The sequence below is a fragment of the Dasypus novemcinctus genome, chromosome 3, assembly GCF_030445035.2.
Source record: "Dasypus novemcinctus isolate mDasNov1 chromosome 3, mDasNov1.1.hap2, whole genome shotgun sequence".
NCBI classification, from domain to species: domain Eukaryota; kingdom Metazoa; phylum Chordata; class Mammalia; order Cingulata; family Dasypodidae; genus Dasypus; species Dasypus novemcinctus.
In genome coordinates, this window is record NC_080675.1 from 121,220,785 (window position 1) to 121,243,777 (window position 22,993).

Consider the following 22,993-nt stretch of genomic DNA (forward strand, 5'->3'; position numbering starts at 1 on the left):
GCCTCTGATCTTTGCTGAGGTTCCCCTTAAGAATCTACCATCTCCTGGAGCTTAGCTATGAGCAATCAGGTGTAGGCTTCTCCCTTTCTGGGCCTCTTCTCTCAGTCTTGGCTGCTCCACTTTCTTCCTGAGTTTAGGTTTGAGCTATCAGACATATGGCTTATTGCTTCAGACTGGGTTCATCTTCTAGGCTTTGTGGGCCCAGTCTCTTGGGGACTGTATTTGTCAGCCAAAGGGGTGCTGATGCAAAGTACCATAAATCTGTTGACTTTTATAAAAGTTATTTATTTGGGGTAAAATCTTACAGTTACAAGGCCCTAAATAGTCCAACTCAAGGTTGCTTTCTCACCAAAGTCAGTTGCCACATGTTGAAGCAAGATGTTGAAGCAAGATGGTAGGCGATCTCTGCTTGGTCTCTCCTTCCTTCATCCCCTTAAGGCTCTGTGGGCACAGCTTCTTCCCCTCTCAGCTGTAGGCTGGCATAGGGCTTGTCTCTTAAGACTTCCAAAATCAGTCTGGCATATGACTCATTTCCTTCCAGGTCTTATCAGCTCTGAGCTGCTCTGTTCTCTTCATCTACAAACTGTCAGGTAAATGGTTCATCTCTCTTCCTGGGGCTTTAGCTGTTTGAGCCTTCTCCTTTCTGTCACATGGCAGAACCGAAATGACCAAGTTCTCTCCTCTTCTGTGTCTCTCTCTTCTTGTTTGTCTTCTTGAGTGAGTATCCATTTATATCAGCAAACCAAGGGGGTGGAGCCTCAACCAGAGTCATGACCTACTGACTGGTCAAATCAAAACCCTAATCTTAACATAATTTAGTCAAAGACGTCTCAGTTGAATCTAATACAATCAAAGGATCTCACACCCAGAGGAATAGATTAGTTCACAAACATAATCTCTCTTTTGGGGATTCATAAATAACCTCAAACTGCCACAGGGACTTTATGCTTCATCTTTGGCTGCTAGTGATCCTTGAGTCTTCTCTCTTATGGCAGAATAAAAAATGGCAGCATTCCCTTTTTCTTTGTCTCTCTGTGTCTCTGTTTATATAAGAACCATCAAGAGGGCAGAGACTCTACCTGAGTTACGCCTCACTGATGTCCAATCAAAAGGGTCTAATACCCATAAGAATGGATTAGTTAAACAAAATCTTTTTCTTTTGGGAATTCATAGAAGTACTTCAAACCGTCACTATGTCTTACAAATCTTTTGTCAGATTTATTCTAATTCATATTTTTTGATACAATTTTATTGTAAACGGTCTAGCCCAGTGCCTGAGACATGCACAGGGTAGAAATTGGGCAGCTATTTGTTGGAAAAACAAGTTAATGAACAAAGTGTGTAAGTAGAAGGTAGCACTGTAGTAAGTCATGTCTGCTCATTTTCAGGACTTTTTTCATAACATTCTGTAATATAGGAGCAGTGTGGAGAAAGCATATTGGTGATGTCATGCAGGATTGAGGGTTGACAGGAAAGTGAGTGCCTGATTTTGAACCTCAGGAAGGCTAGGCAGATGGGCAAGATAGGGATGCTGGTAAGAACAAAGATGAAATAACGGAGGGCAGTTTATTCAGTGACATACTTGAGCAGTCCCTCTAGTTCTGTAGGAGCTAGTACTTTTCAGTTTATTCCTTCATGTTTCTCACCAAGTTAACTACATTTGTACTGATTTCAATTTTTTTCAAATATACCACCCTATCCCCCATAAACCCCTTGTCCTGGTTTTCTTTTCTTTGAGGTGATTTTTAAGATCTGTGCTTAGAGCTGGAATAAGACTCAGTTTTGCTAACAGCCATATCTATTTTCCAAATATGGTCACCCCTTGTTGATTGTAAGCATGTATTTTCATTTCTATGGGTGATAGTAAAGAGCTTGTGAACTGGAGTCAGATTGCGTATATCTCTAAGCCTTCAGGAAAACCTTTCCCTCTCCATCTAATGCTGACTATAGAAATGACTGTGGCAGTTTGAAATTATTTTATGACTCCCAAAAAGAGAAGGATGATGTTTGTAAACTAATATATTCCTCTGGGTGTGATATCCTTGGGTGGCATTAAATTCAGCTGAGGGGACTTTGATTAGATTACCTGTAAAGATTGATTTTGGGCTTTCTATTGGTCTACATCACTGAGGCTCTTGACTGGTTGTGTCCCCACCCCCTTGTTGGGCCTGATGTTAACTGACTTTCAGACAGACATATGAAGAGAGAGTTGTGCCATTTTGATCCTGCCACATATCAGAAAGGAGAATGCTCAAACAGCTGAGGCCTGGGGGAGAGACTAGCCATTTGCCTGATAGCTTACAGCTGAAGTTAGGAAGAGAGTGGAAAAACTGAGACTGATATAGTAAGCCCTAAGAGACAAGCCCTATGCCAGCTTGCAGCTGAAATCAGGAAGAAAGCCTGAGAGAGAAAGCTTGGAGGGGAAGGAAAGACCAGGCAGAGATTACCTGCCATCTTGCTTCAATATGTGGCAACTGGCTTTGGTAAGAAAGCATCTCTGATGGTGCTTTGGTTTGGACTTTTCATGGCTTTGAAACTGTAAGCTTTTACCCAGAATAAATATCCTTTATAAAAGACAACAGATTTCTGGTACTTTGCATTGGCAGTCCTTTGGCAAACCAAAACAGACTCCCTCTTAGCCTCATATCCCATCCTGTATTACACACTGTCACATGGCAGTACTGTCTGAGAGTGCTTTGTGTTCATGTCTTTTCTGCTACATTTTACAAACTCTACAAGAGCCCCAAGCCTTTTTTCTTTGCTTTCTCTTGAATGCCTTGCACACTTAGGTAGTCATTAAATATTTGTTGTTGGGGACAATGTATCCATGTTATTAAAAAAAATTGGGTGTAAGGCATCTTCTATAATGATTGGCACATAGTGGGTGTTTAGTAAAAGATTTTTAATTTTTATTTATTTCTCCACCCCCCATTCTCCTGTTCCCCCCATTCCCCCTTTTGTCTGTTCTCTGTGTCCATTTGGTGTGTGTTTTTCTGTGTCTGCTTGTATTTTCCTTAGGCGGCTCTGGGAACCGATCCTGGGACCTTCTGTAGTAGGAGAGACGTGATTACTCTCTTGTGCCACCTCAACTCACTGTTGTGCTACGTCTTCTTATTTTCTCTCCTCTGTGTTTCTTTTTTTTTTTTTAAAGATTTATTTATTTATTTAATTTCCCCCCTCCCCTGGTTGTCTGTTCTCTGTGTCTATTTGCTGCGTCTTGTTTCTTTGTCCACTTCTGTTGTCGTCAGCGGCACGGGAAGTGTGGGCGGCGCAATTCCTGGGCAGGCTGCACTTTCTTTTGCGCTGGGCGGCTCTCCTTACGGGGTGCACTCCTTGCGCGTGGGGCTCCCCTGCGTGGGGGACACCCCTGCATGGCAGGGCACTCCTTGTGCGCATCAGCACTGCGCATGGGCCAGCTGCACACGGGTCAAGGAGGCCTGGGGTTTGAACTGCGGACCTCCCATGTGGTAGACGGACACCCTAACCACTGGGCCAAGTCCATTTCCCTCCTCTGTGTTTCTTGTTGCATCATCTTGCTGTGCCAGCTCTCTGCATTGGCCAGCACTCCTGTGTGGGGTGGCTTTCCCATGCTGGGCATCATTCCCACGCAGGGTGGCATTCCTGCATGGGCTGGCACTCTGCATGGGCCAGCTCGCCATGTGAACCAGCTTACCCTCACCAGGAGGCCCTGGGCATCAAATCCTGGACTTTCTATATGGTAGATGGGAGCTCAATTGGTTGAATCACATCTGTTTCCCCTATTTTTCATTTTGAAATAACTTTTGACTTGTAAGAACTCACAAAAACATACAAAAAAATTCTCACATACCTTTTCCTAGATATCCTAATTTTAACATCTTTTTTGACTCCTAGGTGCTCTAAATTTTAACCTAGAACAATGATTAAAATCAGGAAATTAACATTGCTATGGTACTATTATCTAATTTAGTGAATTTATTCAAATTTTGCTAGTTTCCCCATTAATGTAATTTTTCTCATCCAGAATGCAATCCAGATTATATTTAGTTGTTATGTCTCCTTTAATCTGGCACAGCTCTTCAGTCTTTCTTTGTTTTTCATGACCTCAGAACTTTTCAAGATTACTTGTTAGTTCTTTTGTAGAATATTCCTTAATTTGGGTTTATCTAATGTTCCATCATGATTATATTCCAGTTATTCCCTTTTAACAATAATGTAGAAGTGATGTATCCTCAGTGCCTTATATCAGGAGGCAGGTGATGTCCCTTTATTGATGATGTTAACTTTGGTCATTTGGTATCTACCAAATTTCTCTACCATAACATTACTAATTTTTCCATTGACAAGTAATAAGTATCTTGTGGTGAAATCCTGTGGATATATGTAAATATTGTTTTTCTCATCAATCTTATACCAGCCATTTTAATATCCACTGATGATTCTTTCTTGAAACAGTTATTATTGTGGAGTTTACTAAATAGTGATTTTCAATTTCTATCATTTCTTCTAAATCTATTAGCTGGCATTGTAACATAAATAAGTGCTTTCCCTTTTCCTTCATTTAGCTATTTATTCATTTATTAATTTTTATCAGTATAGAGTTTATTGATTATAATCTATTAGAATAATTATTTAGTTCCTTCTTTTGTCTTAAACAATGAAGATGGTAAAATTGGATGGATGACAGAGAGTGTGGGGAAAGACGACTTTGAGTACTCCTGTTATAGTTAGGCATATGCCAAACAGCAGGCCCAGAGAATAAGCATCCTTTTGATTTATACCAGCTTAACATGGACCAACATGAAAGAAAATTGTTGTATGTTATGCTAAAATAAATTCGTTCCTGTTTATTTCAGGAAATTGAAAGGGTCAGTTGGACGTAGTTTTGTCATTAAGGTCACTACAACTTTTTATCATAACTTTTAATACCTGAAATGTTCTTTGCGGTAGACTGTGAAGTATGTTACTGAAAGTTAATGGAAAAGATGTCAGTATCAGCATCTTGGCACAAGATGGCAGCAGTCAGCTGCTGATTTTGCAGGACAGGTCCTACAGACTTAAATGCTGTCTTTTGTTTTTGTAGAGACTTCAGTACTAGTGCTAATAACTTTCACATTGACAAAACCAAGCATCTCTGGCACAACTATTTCCTTTGTGGATTTAAAGGAATTCAGGTAAATCTGTTTAAAAGGCACTTACTAGTGTTGAAATTACAGTGTGGATTATGTCAAATTTATTTTATTTACTGTATCATATGTTTCCTTCTTTCAATACTAATTGTTATTTCTGCCCTATTTTGCTAATTTATATGTCTTAGGGAATGAAGAAAGTCTGGCTGTTTCTGGGTGGTGTTCCTACGGGGCAGTAGTGGTCTTTCATTTAGCTGGTGGTTCATGAGTCAGGTGCATCTGACAAACATCTATTTGTTTTTTTCACTCTTTGCTCAAATTTTCATTTGAAGGATATATTTGACTATTATTAATTACATATTGTTCTGGGATAGATAGGACTACACTGTAATGGAATTTAATTTCAGAGAGTCTCAGATTTGAATTTGGACTCTGCCCAACTGTGTTAATCTAACCTCTTAAATATCATATTTGTTATCTTTAAAATGGTGGTTGTGCTACTTCCCAAAAGAGTTGTTGCAAGGATTACACAGTGCTTGATACATAGTAAGCATTTAATAAATGGTAATTATAATTATTATTATTATGACTACTTCAGTTGGAATTTTATTTTAAAAATGATAGTGAAATTTATTAGTATATGCATTTTTCTAGAAACATTGAATAACAACCTTAAGCTTTTCTAATGTCATATATCAGAACACAAAAATGAAATATTTCCACTTTCTTTCATAATTAACAATGCATGAAGGACAAGATGAAAATTATTTGCTGTTTCTAAAGCCACTTTTATATTTCAGTAATTTTTTTAGATGTAGAAGCTCTTGTGGAATTTTAAGTAAAGGACAGTAAGAGGTGACTTTTGACTTTGTAAGCCAATACAACAAAATCCCCATATTTTAGTGAGCTATGCTCTCTACTGCCTGGTGGTCCTATCTGAAATTTTGTTGTAAGTAGCCTAGGACTCAGTGGTTTATACAGAAATCATCAAGTCTACTTCTGATGAGTAGCTCTGTTTTCTAACCATGTTCTTCTGGTTTAGAGTTCCCATATTAATTTCTTTCTTTTGTAATTTTTTTTTCTTTTTGCACACATGGTAGTAACTTACTGGCAGGTTTTAAATCTTCAAATAATCTGGCTTGTCATATGCGTTAGTAGAAATTATAGTATTTGGAGACATTTGCCTGGCAAATACAATCAATCATCCTTAAACAAAATACCTCTTTATAAAATATGGGTAAAGTGATCTAAATAATGCATGTTGCTCTATGTTATTTTTGAGCATTGTAGCTCTTTTTTTTTTAAAATTTTTTAGCATTGTAGCTCTTAAGCCCATCCCCTTTTAACTCATAAGCAAAAGCAGGTTTGTGCAATGAACCTTGGGACTAAAAGAAATTTATTTATTTATTTATTTAAAGAAATTTAAATGTTAGCCTGTTTGGAAACCTTGAGATTCAAATAGTAGAAAATTCCAGAGGATAATCTGTTTATATTAAATTGAACATGTTATCCTTTTGGGATAGAGCTATTACAAGATTTGGCAAAACTCATTTATGTTTTTGAATTGGTTGTACATTTTAATTTAAACATTGCATGATGAATTTGTAAGTATGATTCACATTCAAGATACCCTGTGGATCAGTTTATGGTTAAATATATAGTATCCAAGCATTTTTTTTTTTTTTTTAAACAAGCTGCTCAATATTCTTCATGAAAGGGTATTGGCAGCAGCAGTGTTTCAGCTTATAATTTTTGTTTGTATTTCTGGAAAGAAAATTTTTAAATGACTTGAAGTCAAGAAAAAAACATACAACTCAATCTCTTCTATTGTGCTGCAGGAATTTTGCCAGCTAGGAGGAAAGGACAAAATAAGAAAAAAAAAAAAAAAAAAAGAAAAAGAACCCTAATTTGCAGAGTTTTGTTGTTACTTTAGCTATTTTAGCTAGCTTATTGAAACTTCTCCCTAGAATAATAATACATATGATGAAATATGTAATTATGTAATATAATATTATTTCATACTTTTGTCTTAAATCTTTTGAGTAATTTGTAAACACAGTACTTTCTTTTGAGGAGGAGGTGGCCTTGGATTTATTTTTAATTCTAAACTGCAAAGGTTATAATATGGTAGCATCTTAAGTAAGGTAGAGCTCTCCATCTTAAATCAGAATCTGATTCTTTGGGCTTTCCTCTTTGTAGAAATAGAGTTTCTTAGCTTCATTTAGAATTTGCATTCTCATTTATGGCATATTCTAACTTGGCAGTCAATAAAGTTATCAAATGGCTAAATTTATCTATAAACTCTAGTAAAAATCTGGATTTTCTCATAAAACTGACTTACATTTAATCACAGGGGACAGTATGCTGGCCCAAGTTTTAACTGCAGTAGAGAAGTTTTTAACCAGGAATCTGAGACTAGGGCCCTACTCCCAGCTCCTTATTTATTTGAAGTGTGATCCTGGGAAAGTCTCTTAATTTCTTGGTGCCTAGGTTTTTCCATAAGTAAAACAGAACTGAGAAAGTTTGGCACTTATTTCTTCAGAGAATCTTCTGAAGGAAGAGTCCATGGAAACAAGCCATTGTTAGGGTTAGACTTTTATGATAACAGAGTATTGGGGTGTGCGACATAGAGATTTAAACTTCATTGCTAATAATTGTGTATTTCTTGACTTGCTACTTGAGAAATTAAATTATAATTCTTTTATATTTTCTTCCATATTTATTCAAATGAATTGCTATTCAAGCAAAAGAACTTTCAAGGCAAGTTTAGGAAATAGGTCAGTAGCTTTCTGCTGAAGACATAAAAGGTATTCTTAGGTTACCTTATCCTGTAGCCAAGAGCCATTTAAAAAAAAAGGCTGGTATGGTCTCAACTAAATTGAATTGCACAAATAGTTTCTATAAATAGTATAATAAGTCTATTGATATGAGAATGAAAGAATGTTTCTCCTATTCCCTGAATCCAATACTAAAGTTACTGGTGCTGTTTTCTCCTTTAATCTTAGGAGCACTTTGGTCTTAGTAACCTGACTGGTATGAATTGTCTGGTAGATGGAAACATCCCACCAAGTTCTGGCCTCTCCAGTTCCAGTGCTTTGGTCTGTTGTGCTGGTTTGGTAACACTCACAGTGCTGGGAATGAACCTATCCAAGGTAACTGACTTTGTATGTTGTGAGCCTCATAATATCCTTATTTTTTTTCTTTTTTTCCACACATCAAACATTTATTGAGTACCTACTGGATGCCAGATATTGAGCACAGCAATTTTTTTCATTATTATAATAGCAATAAGACTAGTTCTGGCCACAGTGTACAGTGTTACTATGAAATGTTGTCACTTCTCAGGATAGAATTTTAGATTCCCTTCTTCTAATTTCTCTGGGAGAGCTGGTCTAAGTGAGCCTTTATTACTGATGGTACATTTTGTCAAGTGAAAATCACTGAAGTGGACTCTGATCTAATAATCTTTAGAGGAATTCTTTTCCATCAGTCCAGTTTCCAAGGCCATGCCAACACTGAGGAAGTGATTAGATCTGGGTGCCTCATTTTTCCCATTCTGTAGAGTTGTTAGACCTGCATGGAGTCTACCTTTGATATGAAAAGCTCTTCTTTTTTAAGGAGACTTTTAGCGTCACTTGCTACTGTATCAAGGAAGTGATATTGCAAGTATAAGGTCTTTCTAAAATAAAGATCAGTGGCAATGGGTCGCCCAGTAACTGAGCACACTTTTGCCCACCTTTTAACAGTTTTTCCCCTAAGAACTCATCTTCATTTTTCAGACAGAAAATGGAGAGACTTAATGCATGTCTTGAGTCCACTGAAATGTCCAAATCCTTTGCCATAATTTCTAGGGGACACATCATCCAGCCCAAAGTAAGAACTATAGAGGGTCTCTTCCAGTATTTCCATATCACTGTCATTAATGAAGTCCATGAATAGGATAGTGGCTGAGGCTCCAGCCTTTAGAGTCTCCAGCCAGACCTTCTGTTTCAGGGACTCCTTCCTGTCAATAGTGGCTTAAGTAAAACTGGTAAGGGAGAGCATGAAGATGTAGTGCTTGTGAGCTGGGAACTCCTCTAGAAGGGTGGTGTTCATCTTTGGAAAATATAGTCAGACACATCAGTGCTGGAGACTAAGAAAACTTGAGGCTCCCTCACATTGACTTTCTGCAGGTTTTCCTGACAGTGGTTTTGAATGTTTTGCAGGATTCTGTCCTTATTGAAGCTGCTGGGTTTACACATTTTTTTTTTTTCATCTTGTAAATCAAGGTCTGTTTTGGTTTGAACAAAGTAGAATTTTTCCTCATTTTTTCTAGTTCTAGCAGTGGCTAACTGTGCATCATTTTCTTTGAAGTGTGTAGCAGAAATGATGATAAAGAAGTCATACTTGCCAAATTTCACTTTCTTCAGAAACTGTTTTGCCTAGAAGTTAGTGGTCCCAATGCCAGGAAGGTCCCATGAAAGTCACATTAGGAAACATCAGGTGTTGGGATGATGCTGTCTTGCAAGTTGTCTTTACCACCCTGATGGGCGCCACACCTTTTCTTTCAAGTTCGGCTTTTCTTACAGCATTGATGAAACTATTTTCATGCCTGTTTCCCCTGGCACAACAATGCTCTTTGGGGCATTCTCAATGTCTGTTGATGTATCACTGATAGAAGATACTGCCCCCTGAATATCCCCTTTTTTCAGCTGTAATTGAATAAAAATTATGGTTTCTTGAGATATGATTTTTCTATGCGGAACTTAAAAAACTTGTCAAAGCTGGAGGCTAAACCATTAGGCTTTCAGTGAGAGTGCTTGGAGAAGCATAACTGGCCCATGGTTGTGAGCAGTAAAGGGCAATATATGGAAGGACATTCCTTGTTTATGGATGGAAAGACTAAACTAAGATGTTGGTTTAGTTTGCCAAAGAACTGCCGTGCAAAGTACCAGAAATGGGTTGACATTTATAAAGGAGATTTATTTGGAGTAAAAGCTTATGGTTTTGAGGTCATGAAATGTCTGAGTTGGCGCACCATCAGAGGTGCTTTCTCAGCTGCCAAGTGGTGAAGCAAGATGGTTGCTGATCTCTGCCTTCCCCTCTGCTTTCTTCCTGAGTTCAACTGCAAGCAATCAGGCATATATTGCATATCTCTGTGGGCCTCCACTCTGTGAGTCTCTTGGAGGAGGGGGGATTTCTCTCCTTGAAGCTCATCTGTGGATGAAACTGAAGTCCTTTCTCTTACATGGCAGGATCAATATGGTGGCTTCCTTTTTTCTCTATGTCTGTCTGTCTCTCCCTAGTTTCTAAAGACATTAGTATCCATTTTTCAAAATCAGAATGTTTTCCTTTGATTGACTTACCTTAAAGGACTGCTCAAGTGGGCAAGCATTTTTAATTAGCAAATTCTGCTTTCATTAAATCACTATAAGGTAGCTGATACCTTCCAACAGTGACCAGGTTTGTTTGTAAATGTATTAAAATGCTCTTGAATTAAGCATGCGTCAGAATGCATGGTATAGTGGTTTGGTATTATTGATGAATTCCAAAATGAAATATTAGATTATGCTTGTAAACTGACCTTTTCCTCTGGCATATTAGATTATATTGGATTCCTAGGTTTACTTGATTAGGTAATTATGTAAACCTCTTGTGCCAGTAGGGCATTGAGTCCCTACCCTTTGGTGGGGATTCACAGATAAAAGGCATGGCAAAGAATAGAGTTGGAGGGTTAGAGTTTTGATGTTGGAGTTTGATGCTAAAGCCTTAAGCTGGAGCCCCAGGAAGTAAGCACACAGAGGAAAGGGAAGCAAGACCCTGGAAGGGAGGAACCCATGGATCCTGAACCTTCACAGATGTCGGCAGCCATCCTGCTCCAACATGTGAAAATAGACTTTGGTGAGTGAAGTAATTTATGCTTTATGACCTGGTAGCTGTAAGCTTCTACCCCAAATAAATACCCTTTTTAAAAACCAACCAATTTCTGATATTTTGCATCAGCATCCCTTTGGCTGACTAATAAACATGGATATTTTCTCTTTTTCTTTTTAAAGATTTATTTTATTTCTCTCCCCTTACCCTGCAACCTCCCCCCCCCCCCCCAATCATCTGCTCTCTTTGTGTCCATTCGCTGTGTGTTCTTCTGTGTCCTCTTGCATTCTCGGCTGCACTGGGAATCTGTGTCTCTTTTTGTTGTGTCATCATGCTGCATCAGATCTCTGCATGTGTGGTGCCACTCCAGGCGGACTGCACTTTTTTTCACATGGGGAGGCTCAATGTGGGGTGCGCTTCTTGCGTGTAGGGCTCCCCTATGCAGGGGACACCTCTGTGGCATGGCACTCCTTGCATGTGGCAGCACTGCATGTGGGCAAGCTCACCACATGGGCCAGGAGGCCCTGGGTTTGAACCCTGGACCTCCTATATGGTAGACGGACGCTCTATCAGTTGAGCCACATCCACTTCCCTGGATATTTTTTCTAATCACTCCATTAGTTAAATTTACAGCAAGAAATTTTAGATCTAATAGTTGGGCCTGCTTATTTTCACCCAAAATATTAAATTAAATATTTGACAAGCAGTGAATCAGAAGGGTAAAGATTAGGCAATAAAGGAACTGGACAGCATATTTATGCCAGCAGGTTAGTTACTGAAATAAACTTAAAAAACATATTGCATTACAAAGAGGAAATGCTTATTTAAAGAAAACATAAATCCTATAAGAGGTCAGAAAGCCTTGCCTTTACAAGTTCACATAAATCTCTGACTTTGAAGTTTAGGGCAGGTGTGCTCAACTTTAATGCTGTAGAATTCTGGTTCAAATAAAACCTTGTCAGTGGTTCTTTTTACCCCATGTATATACACTATCAAGTTTACAAATGGTTTGGGAACAGAGACTGAACATCATGCTTAGTCTCTATTAAGCATGTTTAAACTTTTTGTTTGGAAATTTTACATGTAAATGGGAGAAATGAAGGAGAAAGCAAAGGTTCAGATAGACTTATTCTCTTTAGGTTTAAGTATACATTAGTTACCACTTTGTAAGTGATGGCTTATTTGAGGGAATGGTAGTTAACTTATTATTGTTAATTTTTTGAGAGGAGAGAAAGCAGGGGAAAGGAAGTCTATATGTAAAATGTGCTCTCCCTTGTATTACTTTAAATCTGATGGTTCATTCATTTTTTGATTCATTCATTTGTTCATCATTCAACTATTCAACCATTATTTATTTAGTGGCTACTTTGTGCTGGGCCATGTCTAGGCTTTGGAGATATAATAAATATAGTTTTAACCATCACTTTATGATCTGAAAGGGGAATGGAAACAAGTGAATAGGCAACTATAAAAGAGTGTGATGAGGAGTATATAGTGGATTCCCCAGCTTGGAGCCTGCCTTACTGAATTGGAACTTGCCCATCCCCACAGTTGCATAAGCCAATTCCTATAATAAATTTAATAATATACATATATAAATAATCTATTTTTTTTCCTGTTGTTTCTGTTTCCCTGGAGACTGACTAATATAAGATATAACCCAGATTTAAAGAGCATAGGATATGTGTAGTTTGGAACTGTATGTACCCCAGAAATGCATGTTCTTAAAGTTCATCCATTCTTGTGAGTATGGACCTACTGGAAGTAGGATCTTTTGATGAAGCTACTTCAGGGTTGGTCTTAATCCTCTTACTAGAGTCTTTTATACATTGGATCAATTCAGAGATAGAGAGAGAAAAAGCCATGGAATCAAGGAGCTGAAGTAATGAAACCTGGAAGAGAAGAAAGAGACCAGCAGATGTTGCCATATGCCTTGCCATGTGGCAGAAGACCCAAGGATTGCTGGCAGCATGTCTTCAGGAAGAAGGGATCACCTTGATGATACCTTGAGTTGGACATTCTTATAGCCTCAACTGTAAGCTAATCAATTTCCATTGTTTAAAGCTAACCCATTTTATGGTATCTGCTTTCAGCAGCCTAGGAAACTAAAACAGCATCTAATCTGAGACACTAAGGATTGAAGTATTCGTAGATATTAGTCAAGTAACACTGATATCATGATAACACTGAAAACACCTGATGAACATGTATCAGGTAGAAGGAACATTGTGTGAAAATATCTAGAGGTAAGAGTGATCATGGTTTGTTGGAAGAACTAAGATACTTTTATTATGGCTGGAGTAATTTGGATGATGGAGTAGGAGACCAGATGCTGGGCTTTTTAACCATATTAAAGAACTTAGGCTTTGTCTTGATAGCAGTGGAAAACTATCGCAGGGTTTGAGGAAGTGGGTGACATGATCATATCTGCATTTTAGAAAGACTACTTGGTTTTATGAAGTCTGGAGTTAAGTATAACAATATTAGCATTAGGGAGATTATTTGATCTTGGGAAGTGTGCAGTGAGGATGGAGAAAACTGGGTGATAGATTCAAAGTACATCCCAGCCAGAATCAATAGCATTGTTCATTGATTGGGTATGGGGGAGGAAGGCAGTGAAGACAAAAGGATTATTGCCAGATCTCTGACTTGGTGTAATTTGTTTGAATGAGGAATATAGATGGGAAAATAGATTTATTTGAGGGAAAGCTGAGTGTAAGGAATCTGTGGACATATTAGTGGAGTTATCTAGTATTTAGTTACTAAAAATATTCTTTGAAGGTCAGGAGGGAGATCTGGACCTGAGATGGTTGATTTGAGAATCATTAGTATATAACTGTTTTTTTTTTTTTTAAATTTTTTTTTACCATAGGAGTAGATAAGAACATCCAAGGGTGGAGTGTAGGTGGAAAGATAAGAAAGACTTGGATAGATCCCTGACAAATATGAACATTTGAGGGCGGGGCGGAGGAAGATATGTCCTCTGAAAAGACTGAATGGTTAGATAGGTAGCAGAAAATCTAGAAAGGCGAGGCAAAAGCCAAGACCAGGGAAAGAATGTTTCAAAGAAACAGTGGTAGTGGTGTCAAATACTGCTGAGAAGTTTTGTAAGATGAGGCTAGAGAAGTACCCATGGGATTTAGCAACAAGGAAGGTGAACTAAACTTTGGCAAGAGCAGTTTAAAACAATTGGGTTGAGAGGTCTGTGAGAGGTGAAAAAAAAGTAGAAAAGGTCATTAAATACAAAAAGTCTGGCTATGCTCAGAAAAGGAGACATTGGTGCTGGGCAGGGGTGTGAAGTCAAGGAATTCATTTCTTTTTTAGTGGGAAAATTGGAAAAACTTCATTTTTTTGCAATTTTCTGTCCCTTCTGATGATATGAAATACCTAAAGGGAAAGAAGAAAGGAAGGTTAAAAAAAAACAGAAACACTGGAATCTTTGGAATTAATTCTGGCCATCTCTATGTATTTTCGAAGTAAAAAATAGCAATTATCAGAATTATCTGACTTCAATGTCTAGAGCTTAAAGGAATGATATGAATATCCTGGCTTTCCTTGTGAGTCTAAATTGTGCTGATAATGCTTTTATTTTCTAAGCACTTAACATGACTGTTTGGAGTCTGCTGTAGTGAGACTGAAGCCTAGACTAAAAGGGAGCCCCTAATTTGCTCAGTGTCTTTAATTAAGCTAATAATATATGTGACTCTTGTAAAAATTATAGAGCACAAGAACTCAAGAGACTTTAGAGATGAACTAGTTCAAAATCCTTTTTCTGCTGACTTATCAGTATCCTGGTAGGAAACTAATGACACATTTAACAGATGAGAACAGAATAAAGGGACTATTTACAGAGGCATGGACAAGGCCAGGGGAACCATGTACGAATAGTGAAGCCAGAAGCCATTATACTTTAGGCTATGGCTATAGTGTAATGCTGTGGCTTGGAGTTATATACCTTAGTAAAAACATATTCTTAATTTTAATCCTGTGCGAATGAGCCCATTGTAAATAGAACATTTGATGAGGCTACTTCTGTTAATGTTTGACTCAATTGAATCAGTTGAGTCCTAATCCTATTACTGGAGGCCTTATTGAGAAGGCCACAGAGGAAGAAGTCATGGGGAACAGCCAGAAGCTGCAAGTCAATGGAACCTGGAAGAGAAAGGAGAAAATGCCACCATGTGCATTGCCACATGATGGGAAAGCCAAGGAACCTCAAAGATTGCTGGCCAGCCAGAAGATACTGATACTGGGAGGAAGCAAGCCTTCTAGCCTCTGAAACAGCTAGCTAATAAATTCCTGTTGCTAAGTCAACCCATTGTATTGTATTTGTTTTAGCAGCTGGGAAACTAAAACAGTTTTTGGTACCAGAAAGTGGGCTGCTTCTGTGACAAATACCTTAAAATGTGGAAATGGCTTTGGAATTGGATAATGGGTAGAAGTTGGAAGACTAGTGATGCTTAATAGCAGAAGCATAGATTACTTTGAAGACTTTCGGTAGAAATGTGGACATTAAAGGTAATTCCGATGAGGCCTTAGAAGGAAATGATGAATGTATTAGAAACTAGAAGAAAGGCAATCCTTATTATAAATGACAGAGAACTTGGCAAAGTTGTGTTCTGATGTTGGATGGAAGGCAGAAACTGAAAGCTGAAGTTAAAATGAACTTACATATTTAGCTGAGGAGATTTCCAAACTAGGTGTGGAAGATGCATCCTGTTTTCTCCATGCAGCTTATAGTAAAGTGTAAGAAGAAAGGGGTAAGCTGAAAATTAAACTCTTAAGCATAAAGGAAAAAGAAATTGATAATTTTGAAAATTATCAGCCTATCTAGGTAGCATGCTCTGAGAGTAGGGACAGAAGTGATTCTATCAGGGACCTCCCTGAACTTTTGGGAAGTAAATCCCCAGAGGACAGGGTTCCACATGAGAGTTTAACTGAACAACCCTTTGCTAAAGACAGTGTGACTGAATATGGATCCAGTCCTCCATTTCAGTGGAAGTCAGGATTGGAAATACAGATATCCAAGAAAGATATGTGGGAAGTTCTGTTGTTTAATGATTTGGACCAGCATGAACTCTGTGTGCGAAACCAACGTGGTTTTTCCAAAATTTGTATGAGTGTAACCACTGCCAGCCTGTACTAAAAGGGTCAGAGAAGGGATAAAATGAAGGAAGAATGTCTTTAAGGGCAGAACCATGGAAACAGAGATCTGGACTGAAAAGATCTCCTTGGGTCAAGAGAGCAAGCTCACCCATGTATATGGAAAGGAGAGGTTTGTCTCTACATGTGGAGAGGTCAGGCCATCTGCCCTGGTGCCTGGAGGGAGCAGGTCTTGCATCCTCCTGTTCATGGACAATGCCACCACCCCAGGGCTCAAAGATGGTGGGCCCTTTACCCTAGTGTTTGGGGAGAGCATGGCCACTGTGCAGGTACTTGGAAGAATTGTGCTGCCATTCCATTAGGCCCAGAGGACAAAGTGTTGATCCATAGATCCCTCTCAGATCTTGAAATCTAACAGAGTTTTCTCTGCTGGGTTTTGGACTTGTTTGGGCCCATGACCCTTGTTTTTCTTCCAATTTCTCCCTTCTGGAATGGAAATATTTACCCTATACCTGTCTTACCATTGTATATGGAGAAAATTATTTTCTAGGTTTCACAGGTCCATCAGACAGAGGAATTTTGCTCTAGGACAGACCACAGCCATAAATGGTTTTAATGAGTCTTTGGGCTTAACATTTTTCTGAATGGCTTAAGACTTTTAGGAAGTTGCAATAGAATGAATGTATTTTGCATGTAGGAAGAACATGTCTTTTTGGGGTCTAGACTGTGGTGGCTTGGAGTTACATACCCCAGAAAAACATGTCTTAATCTTAATCCATTCCTGAGGATGTGAATCCATTGTAAATAGAACCCTTTAATAAGGTTAATTCAGTTAAGGTGTTGTCCAACTGAATCAAGATGGTCTTAATCCTATTATTAGAGACCTTATAGAGAAGGCCACAGAGAGAAAAACCATGGGTAGCAGCCAGAAGCTGAAAGTCAATAGAAACTATAAGAGAAAGGAGAAGATGCTGCCACTATGTGCATTGCCATGTGGTGGGAAAACCAGGGAACCCCAAAGATTGGCAGCCAGCAAGAAGATACTGACCTCAGGCAGAGGCAAGCCTTCTAGCCTCTGAAATGGCTAGCTAATAAATTCCTATTGTTAAGCCAACCCATTGTATTGTATTTGGTTTAGCAGCGGGAGACTAAAGTCTGTAACATCACCAGAAATGCAACAAGGCAGGGAAAGAATGAGGTGGGTGGGATGAGGGTGGTAAAGATGATAGTGAGTGAGGATTGGAAAGAGGAGTTTTCCAAAGAGGCCAGTCTCTTGGTGTATTAGTCAGCCAAAAGGGGTGCTAATGTATAATACCAGAAATTGGTTGGTTTTAATAAAAGGTATTTATTTGGGGTAGAAATTACAGTTACCAGGCCATAAAGTGCAAGTTACCTCCCTCACCAAAGTCTATTGCCATGTGTTGGAGCAAGATGGCTGCCGATGTCTATAAGGATTCAGGCTTCCTGCATTCTTCTCTTCTCAGCACTTGCCTCTCCCCGGGTTCAGCTGCTCTGCTATCTCCCCAAGACCAGCCATAGAGAGGAAAATGGCTCATCTCTCTTCCCAGGGCCTCTGCCATGTCTAGTCGAGCCTTCTCTCTGCTTTTCCATGTGCTTACTTCCCAGGCTCCAGCATTAAAACGCCAGCATCAACATGGAGGCTCTCAGGAGGTAACTCTTAGGCCTGCAGCTCTAGGCCTAGTTGAAATTTCAAGCACACAGACTCATAAGCATAGTCATCAGTATCAAGGGCCCATCATTGGACCATCCTTCTTCATTGATCTTTGTCCTTGCATTTGGGGGATTGTTGCTGTTCCATTGGGGAATGCGACAGAGCTCCCCAGGATGGGAACTCAGTACTCCCTCAGTTGTCATGTGTAAATCTATCCATTATGACAATACCTAACCAACATCCGGACATATTTATGTACCCTATATTCATGCCCTGGAGAACTTCCTCCCTCCCATGCATCCTCCATCAACGACACCCCATATCAGTGCTCTACCTCTGCCATAGTTGAACCCCTCTGTGATCCAAAACTTTTTCAAAAATGAAGCCTAATACATTTCCAAATTCAATTAGTAGGAATATGAAATAGTATTGATAGGTTTAAAGGTTAGAAATAGAATACATAATAATTTAGAAAAACTAAAATAAAGTAAAAAATAAATTGGGGTATTAAAAATGAAAAATACCATAAAACTTTGTTTTTGATGTTTAACCTTTATCACAGTACTAGGTGTTGCCTTGCATGTACAGTGGCAAGGCAATCTCCACCAATCCTTCCTCAGTGTCTACATCCTTTTTTAAAAAAAATTTTGTCTTCTAAAAAGTTTTAGATCACATATACAGTATAGGGGACTCTCATATACCCAACATCAAACCTTTTTCCCACTTCCCCAGCAATGATCTTCTTACATGTGGTTGTTATATTCGCTACAGCTGATGTATGGATATTGAAACATAGTTACCAACTATGGTTCCATTTTGATTTACATTATGATTTTTATTTTAGACTGTATACTTTTCTAAATTTTTGGTTACATTATGGTTTACATTTTAGACTATACACTTTTATAAATTTTTGGTGAAATTTAACATACCCTATATCCAAGATTGCATGAACTTGTGGAACACTTCTATTGTCTCTTCCCCCCGCCCCTCACCCCCAGTTACCTCCACTTCCATCCATTCTATTCCTCTCTCCCCCTCCTCTGAGGGCTCACACTGACAACCAAGCTTGACCTCCTGGGAGCCCCCATGTTGCTCAAACATGGCCACTCTCTAAGGCAAACTCATCATGTAAATTCATTATTTTCCCCCCAGCATGGGACTTGACTCCCAGGGATGAGCCTTCCTGGTGCTAAGGGGTTACTACCATCACCAGCTGATGATGCAACTAGAAAAAGACCTTGAATAAAAGGGGGAAATGGTAAAGACAAATGAGTTTATATGGCTAAGAGACTTCAAAATGAGTCAGGAAGTTATCAGAGGGGTTGTGCTTACACATGTCTCAGCAGGATCCCAGAGGTAACCAAAGTAGATATAACTCCAGGTCCTGGTGCTCCTGAGACTATGGAGACTCACAGGTTCTATGGTCATGACAGATTGCTCTGGAGTTCACTGCCTTGCCAGTGGGCCCTACTTTGGAATTTGTGCTCCTGATTGTGATGGAGTTGGACTCAGATGTGACCTCTCTACACATGCCTCTTCTGCCACTTTTACTGATCCTGTGATTGGCACTGGGGTTGGTGTATGCTCAGGAGACTTGAATCTCTGGGCTGTCCATGTGCCAGCTGGGCCCTGCTTCAGCAGAGCTGCAACACCTATTCTTAGGTACATTAGATGTACCCAGGTTAGCTGATAGGGAGGTGAGAATGGTGAACCACCACACCAGGGAACCAAGAGTGTCTACAACTGCAAGCAGGAGAAATCCATCCATTGGCCATGTGGGATCTAAGCCCCCTCTTGATTTAGAGCTGGAATGGATATCACCATCCCAGGGTCCACAAGATGGAAGAATATAATATGGATTGGAGTGGACTTGCTGGTATTCTACTACATACTGTATGTACTGTTGAGACTCTAGCAATGGAAGAAATTGCATCGTTGATGTGGAGACAGTGGCCACAGGAGTTGCAGAGGGCAGGGAAAGGGAGGAAGAGGTGTGATATGGGGCATTTTTGGGACTCGGAGTTGTCCTGAATGTTATTGCAGGGACAGATGCAGGACATTGTTAATCCTGCCATAACCCACTGGATGGACTGGGGCAGAGTGTGAACTATAATGTAAACTATGGTCCATGCAGTTTGGCAGTGCTCCAGGGTGTATTCACCAAATGCAATGAATGTGCCTTACTGATGAAAGGGGATGTTGATGTGGGAGGAGTGAAGGTGGGGTGGGAAGTGGGGTATATGGTAACCTCTTGTTTTTTAATGTAATGTTTTTTAAAAAGACAGTAAAAAAATATAATACATAAAAAAAAACACAAAAAACCCTCCAGCTTTAAAAGTCCAATTAACTCTTCTGTTCTACTGTGTAGTTTTCTCTGTGAGTTCCCACCCACCAAGGGGGTGGGACTCAATGTCCTAGTGAAATTGCCTAATCAAAGCCTTAATCTTTATTTAATCAAGTAAAAGTGAAACCTCGGAATCCAGTATAATCTTCATGCCCGTAGGAACAAACCAGTTTACGGGTATAATCCAGGGAAGCATATGTGGCTCAAGTGATAAGGCCTACCATATGGAAGGACCTGGGTTTGATCTCTGGTGCCTCCTGGTGAAAAAGAAGAGAAAGTGTGCCTGCACAGTGAGTCAGTGCCTGCATGGCATGCCAAGTGCCTGCGCCATGAGCCAAGTTCCCACTTGGTGGGCTGAGTGCCCGTCTGCGAGGCGAGTGCCCACGTGCATGCCTGCCTGGTGAGCTGAATGCTGGTGCAGTGAGCTGAGTGCCCATGCGAGTACCTGCGTGATGAGCCAGTACCCACGCAGTGAGCCAGTGCCCACATGGTGAGCCGAGTACCCGTGCAGCAAGCCAAGTGCCCATGTGGTGAGCCAGTGCCTTCGCAAATGCTGCAAAGCAAGATAATGATGCAATGACAGAAAGATGAAGGGGAGAGTCAAGGTGAAGTGCAGCAGAGACCAGGAACTGAAGTGGTGCAATTGACAGAGAACCTCTTTCCACATCAGAGGTCCCCAGAATCTAATCCTGGTGAATCCTAGAGGAGAAAGACAAGAAGAGAAGACAAAGAAGAAAAATAAGTACAGAAGATCATACAGTGAATGCACCCAGACAGCAAACACAGCACGGAGGAGGAAGGAGAGGGGGAGGGGGAGGATAAAACCGACATAATCCAATATCTATTTTTGGGATTCATAAATAATGCCAAACTGCTACACCTGGGGTTCGGAGAGGTATGAGAATGGAGGTGCAGGAGGGCAAACAGAATAACCAGCCCATTTGGTTAGGAAACTGAGTCCCACAAGTGAGTGGTGAGTAATTCCTCACCAATTGATGAAAAATCTCCTCCCATTTATATGTACATTAGGTATACCCCTATTCAGTTGCAGACAGCATTTACTGCAAATGGGATGAACTGGATGTAGAACCTTTTTTTTTTTTTTAGATTTATTTATTTATTTATCTCACCCCCCCCACCCCCCATCCCCCAGTTATCTGTTCTCTGTATCTATTTGCTGCGTCTTGTTTCTTTGTCCGCTTCTGTTGTCAGCGGCTCGGGAATCTGTGTTTCTTTTTGTTGTGTCATCTTGTTGTGTCAGCTCTCCGTGTGTGTGGCGCCGTTCTTGGGTGGGCTGCACTTTCTTTCATGCTGGTCTGCTCTCCTTACGGGGCACACTCCTTGTGTGGGGCTCCCCTATGTGGGGGACACCCCTGCGTGGCAGGATGTAGAACTTGTTAATTCATTAATAAATAAATGTTGCAAGTCTGAACCCAGGAAAACAAGATGGCTAGTCACACAGAAAGTCTAGAAGCCAAATATTATGAAACATAATAGGAATGGTAGAAGAGAATGTGGTATGATAAAAGACCTATAAAAAAAGGGAAGACTTTTTCTCTACTTCTCACTCAATCTTCTTTTCTCAAAATTATCTCCAAACAACAGAGAAAGCAAGAACAGGAAGACCAAGTCCCATCTCTGGTGAATCAAGGAGACATAAATAATCCCAAACCACAAGTTACAAAGATGGGAAGTGGATGCAAGAATGGTACGATACATGACTTAGTACAGTGGAGAAAGGTCAGAGTCAAATCCCTGTGGAGAGAGATGCAGATGGGAAGCAAACTGACTCATCCCACAGCCTCTTTGGAAAGGCTTAGGAATTAGAGGCACCTGAGAAGGCAGGGTGTTATGGTGGGCAGGAATTTATTTTAAAGTATGAAATGCATTTAGACCCTCAGATCCAGATATTACTTGGCAGAATCAGAACCATTTTCCTCACCTTTGCAGGAGTTTCTAAACAACAATCCTGGATTTTTGGGATCCTCAACACTGAAAAAAGGCAGGATGACAAAAAGAATTGAGAATGTGACTTAAAGGACATTCTCCATCTGAGCAGTAAAAATCCCAGCTTCCTTTTTCTACCACATTTGGCAGCCTCGCCACTCCATGTTCCTCCAGGATGTTGGATCCTTTCTTAGGAGAAATAGAACTGAGAAAAGACCCACTGATAAAGACATTTGGTGAGCCTCTCCACCCAAAATTGATCAGCTATTCTATGACTCTTTTAGAAGTTCAATTTACAAAACTTCTAATTAACATTTTATTGTCTTACTCTTAAAGATCATAGGACATCTAAGAATAATCAGAATTTGGAGGAAAGCCTCCAAGATAAAGCAGAGAGACCAAGCAAACACACACAAAAAGAAACAGATAAATAGAAAGTATTACATCCTTGAAAAAAGAACAGAATGTTATTTTATTTTAAAAAGAAGGAAACAATAAGCAAGGGCTTTTGGATTTAAAAAATATAGCTAAAACAAAAAATTCATTTAATGGATTGGAGGGAATAGCTGTAGCTCAAGTGGTTGAGTGCCTTCTTCCCATGTACGAGGTACTGGGTTCAAACCCTGGTAACTCCTAAAAAATAATGAAAAAAAAAAAGGGTTGGATGAACTCTGATAAAGTAAGGAAAAAAAAAAAAAAAGAAATGGACAATAAGAGAAAGACAGGAAAATTTTATGGATCAATCCCAGAGATTCAATATCTAACTAGAAAGTAGAAACATGGAAAGAGTGATTAGAAAACTATTTTTTTAAAAAAGAATACTTCTTCATACTGAAAACATGAATTTCTCAGATTGTTCATAATAATAAATGAAAAAAGACCCAAACAAAGTAAATCATCTGGAAATTTCAAACTACAGTGTTATAGAAAAGATACTAAAAGCTGATTGAGAGGATAAGAGAA

The 22,993-nt window shown here is 39.4% G+C and overlaps 1 protein-coding gene across 3 annotated transcripts in view; it reads left to right on the forward strand.

Annotated features, from left to right (window-relative positions):
- The window catches only part of GALK2 (galactokinase 2), a 210,146-nt gene that overhangs the window by 54,127 nt on the left and 133,026 nt on the right, over positions 1–22,993 (forward strand). For all 3 annotated transcript variants that reach the window (XM_058294170.2, XM_004471789.5, XM_058294171.2), the window contains exons 4-5: positions 5,063–5,153; positions 8,114–8,260. In XM_058294170.2, coding sequence (XP_058150153.1) covers positions 5,063–5,153; positions 8,114–8,260 — 238 coding nt within the window. The remainder of the gene's footprint in view (positions 1–5,062; positions 5,154–8,113; positions 8,261–22,993) is intronic.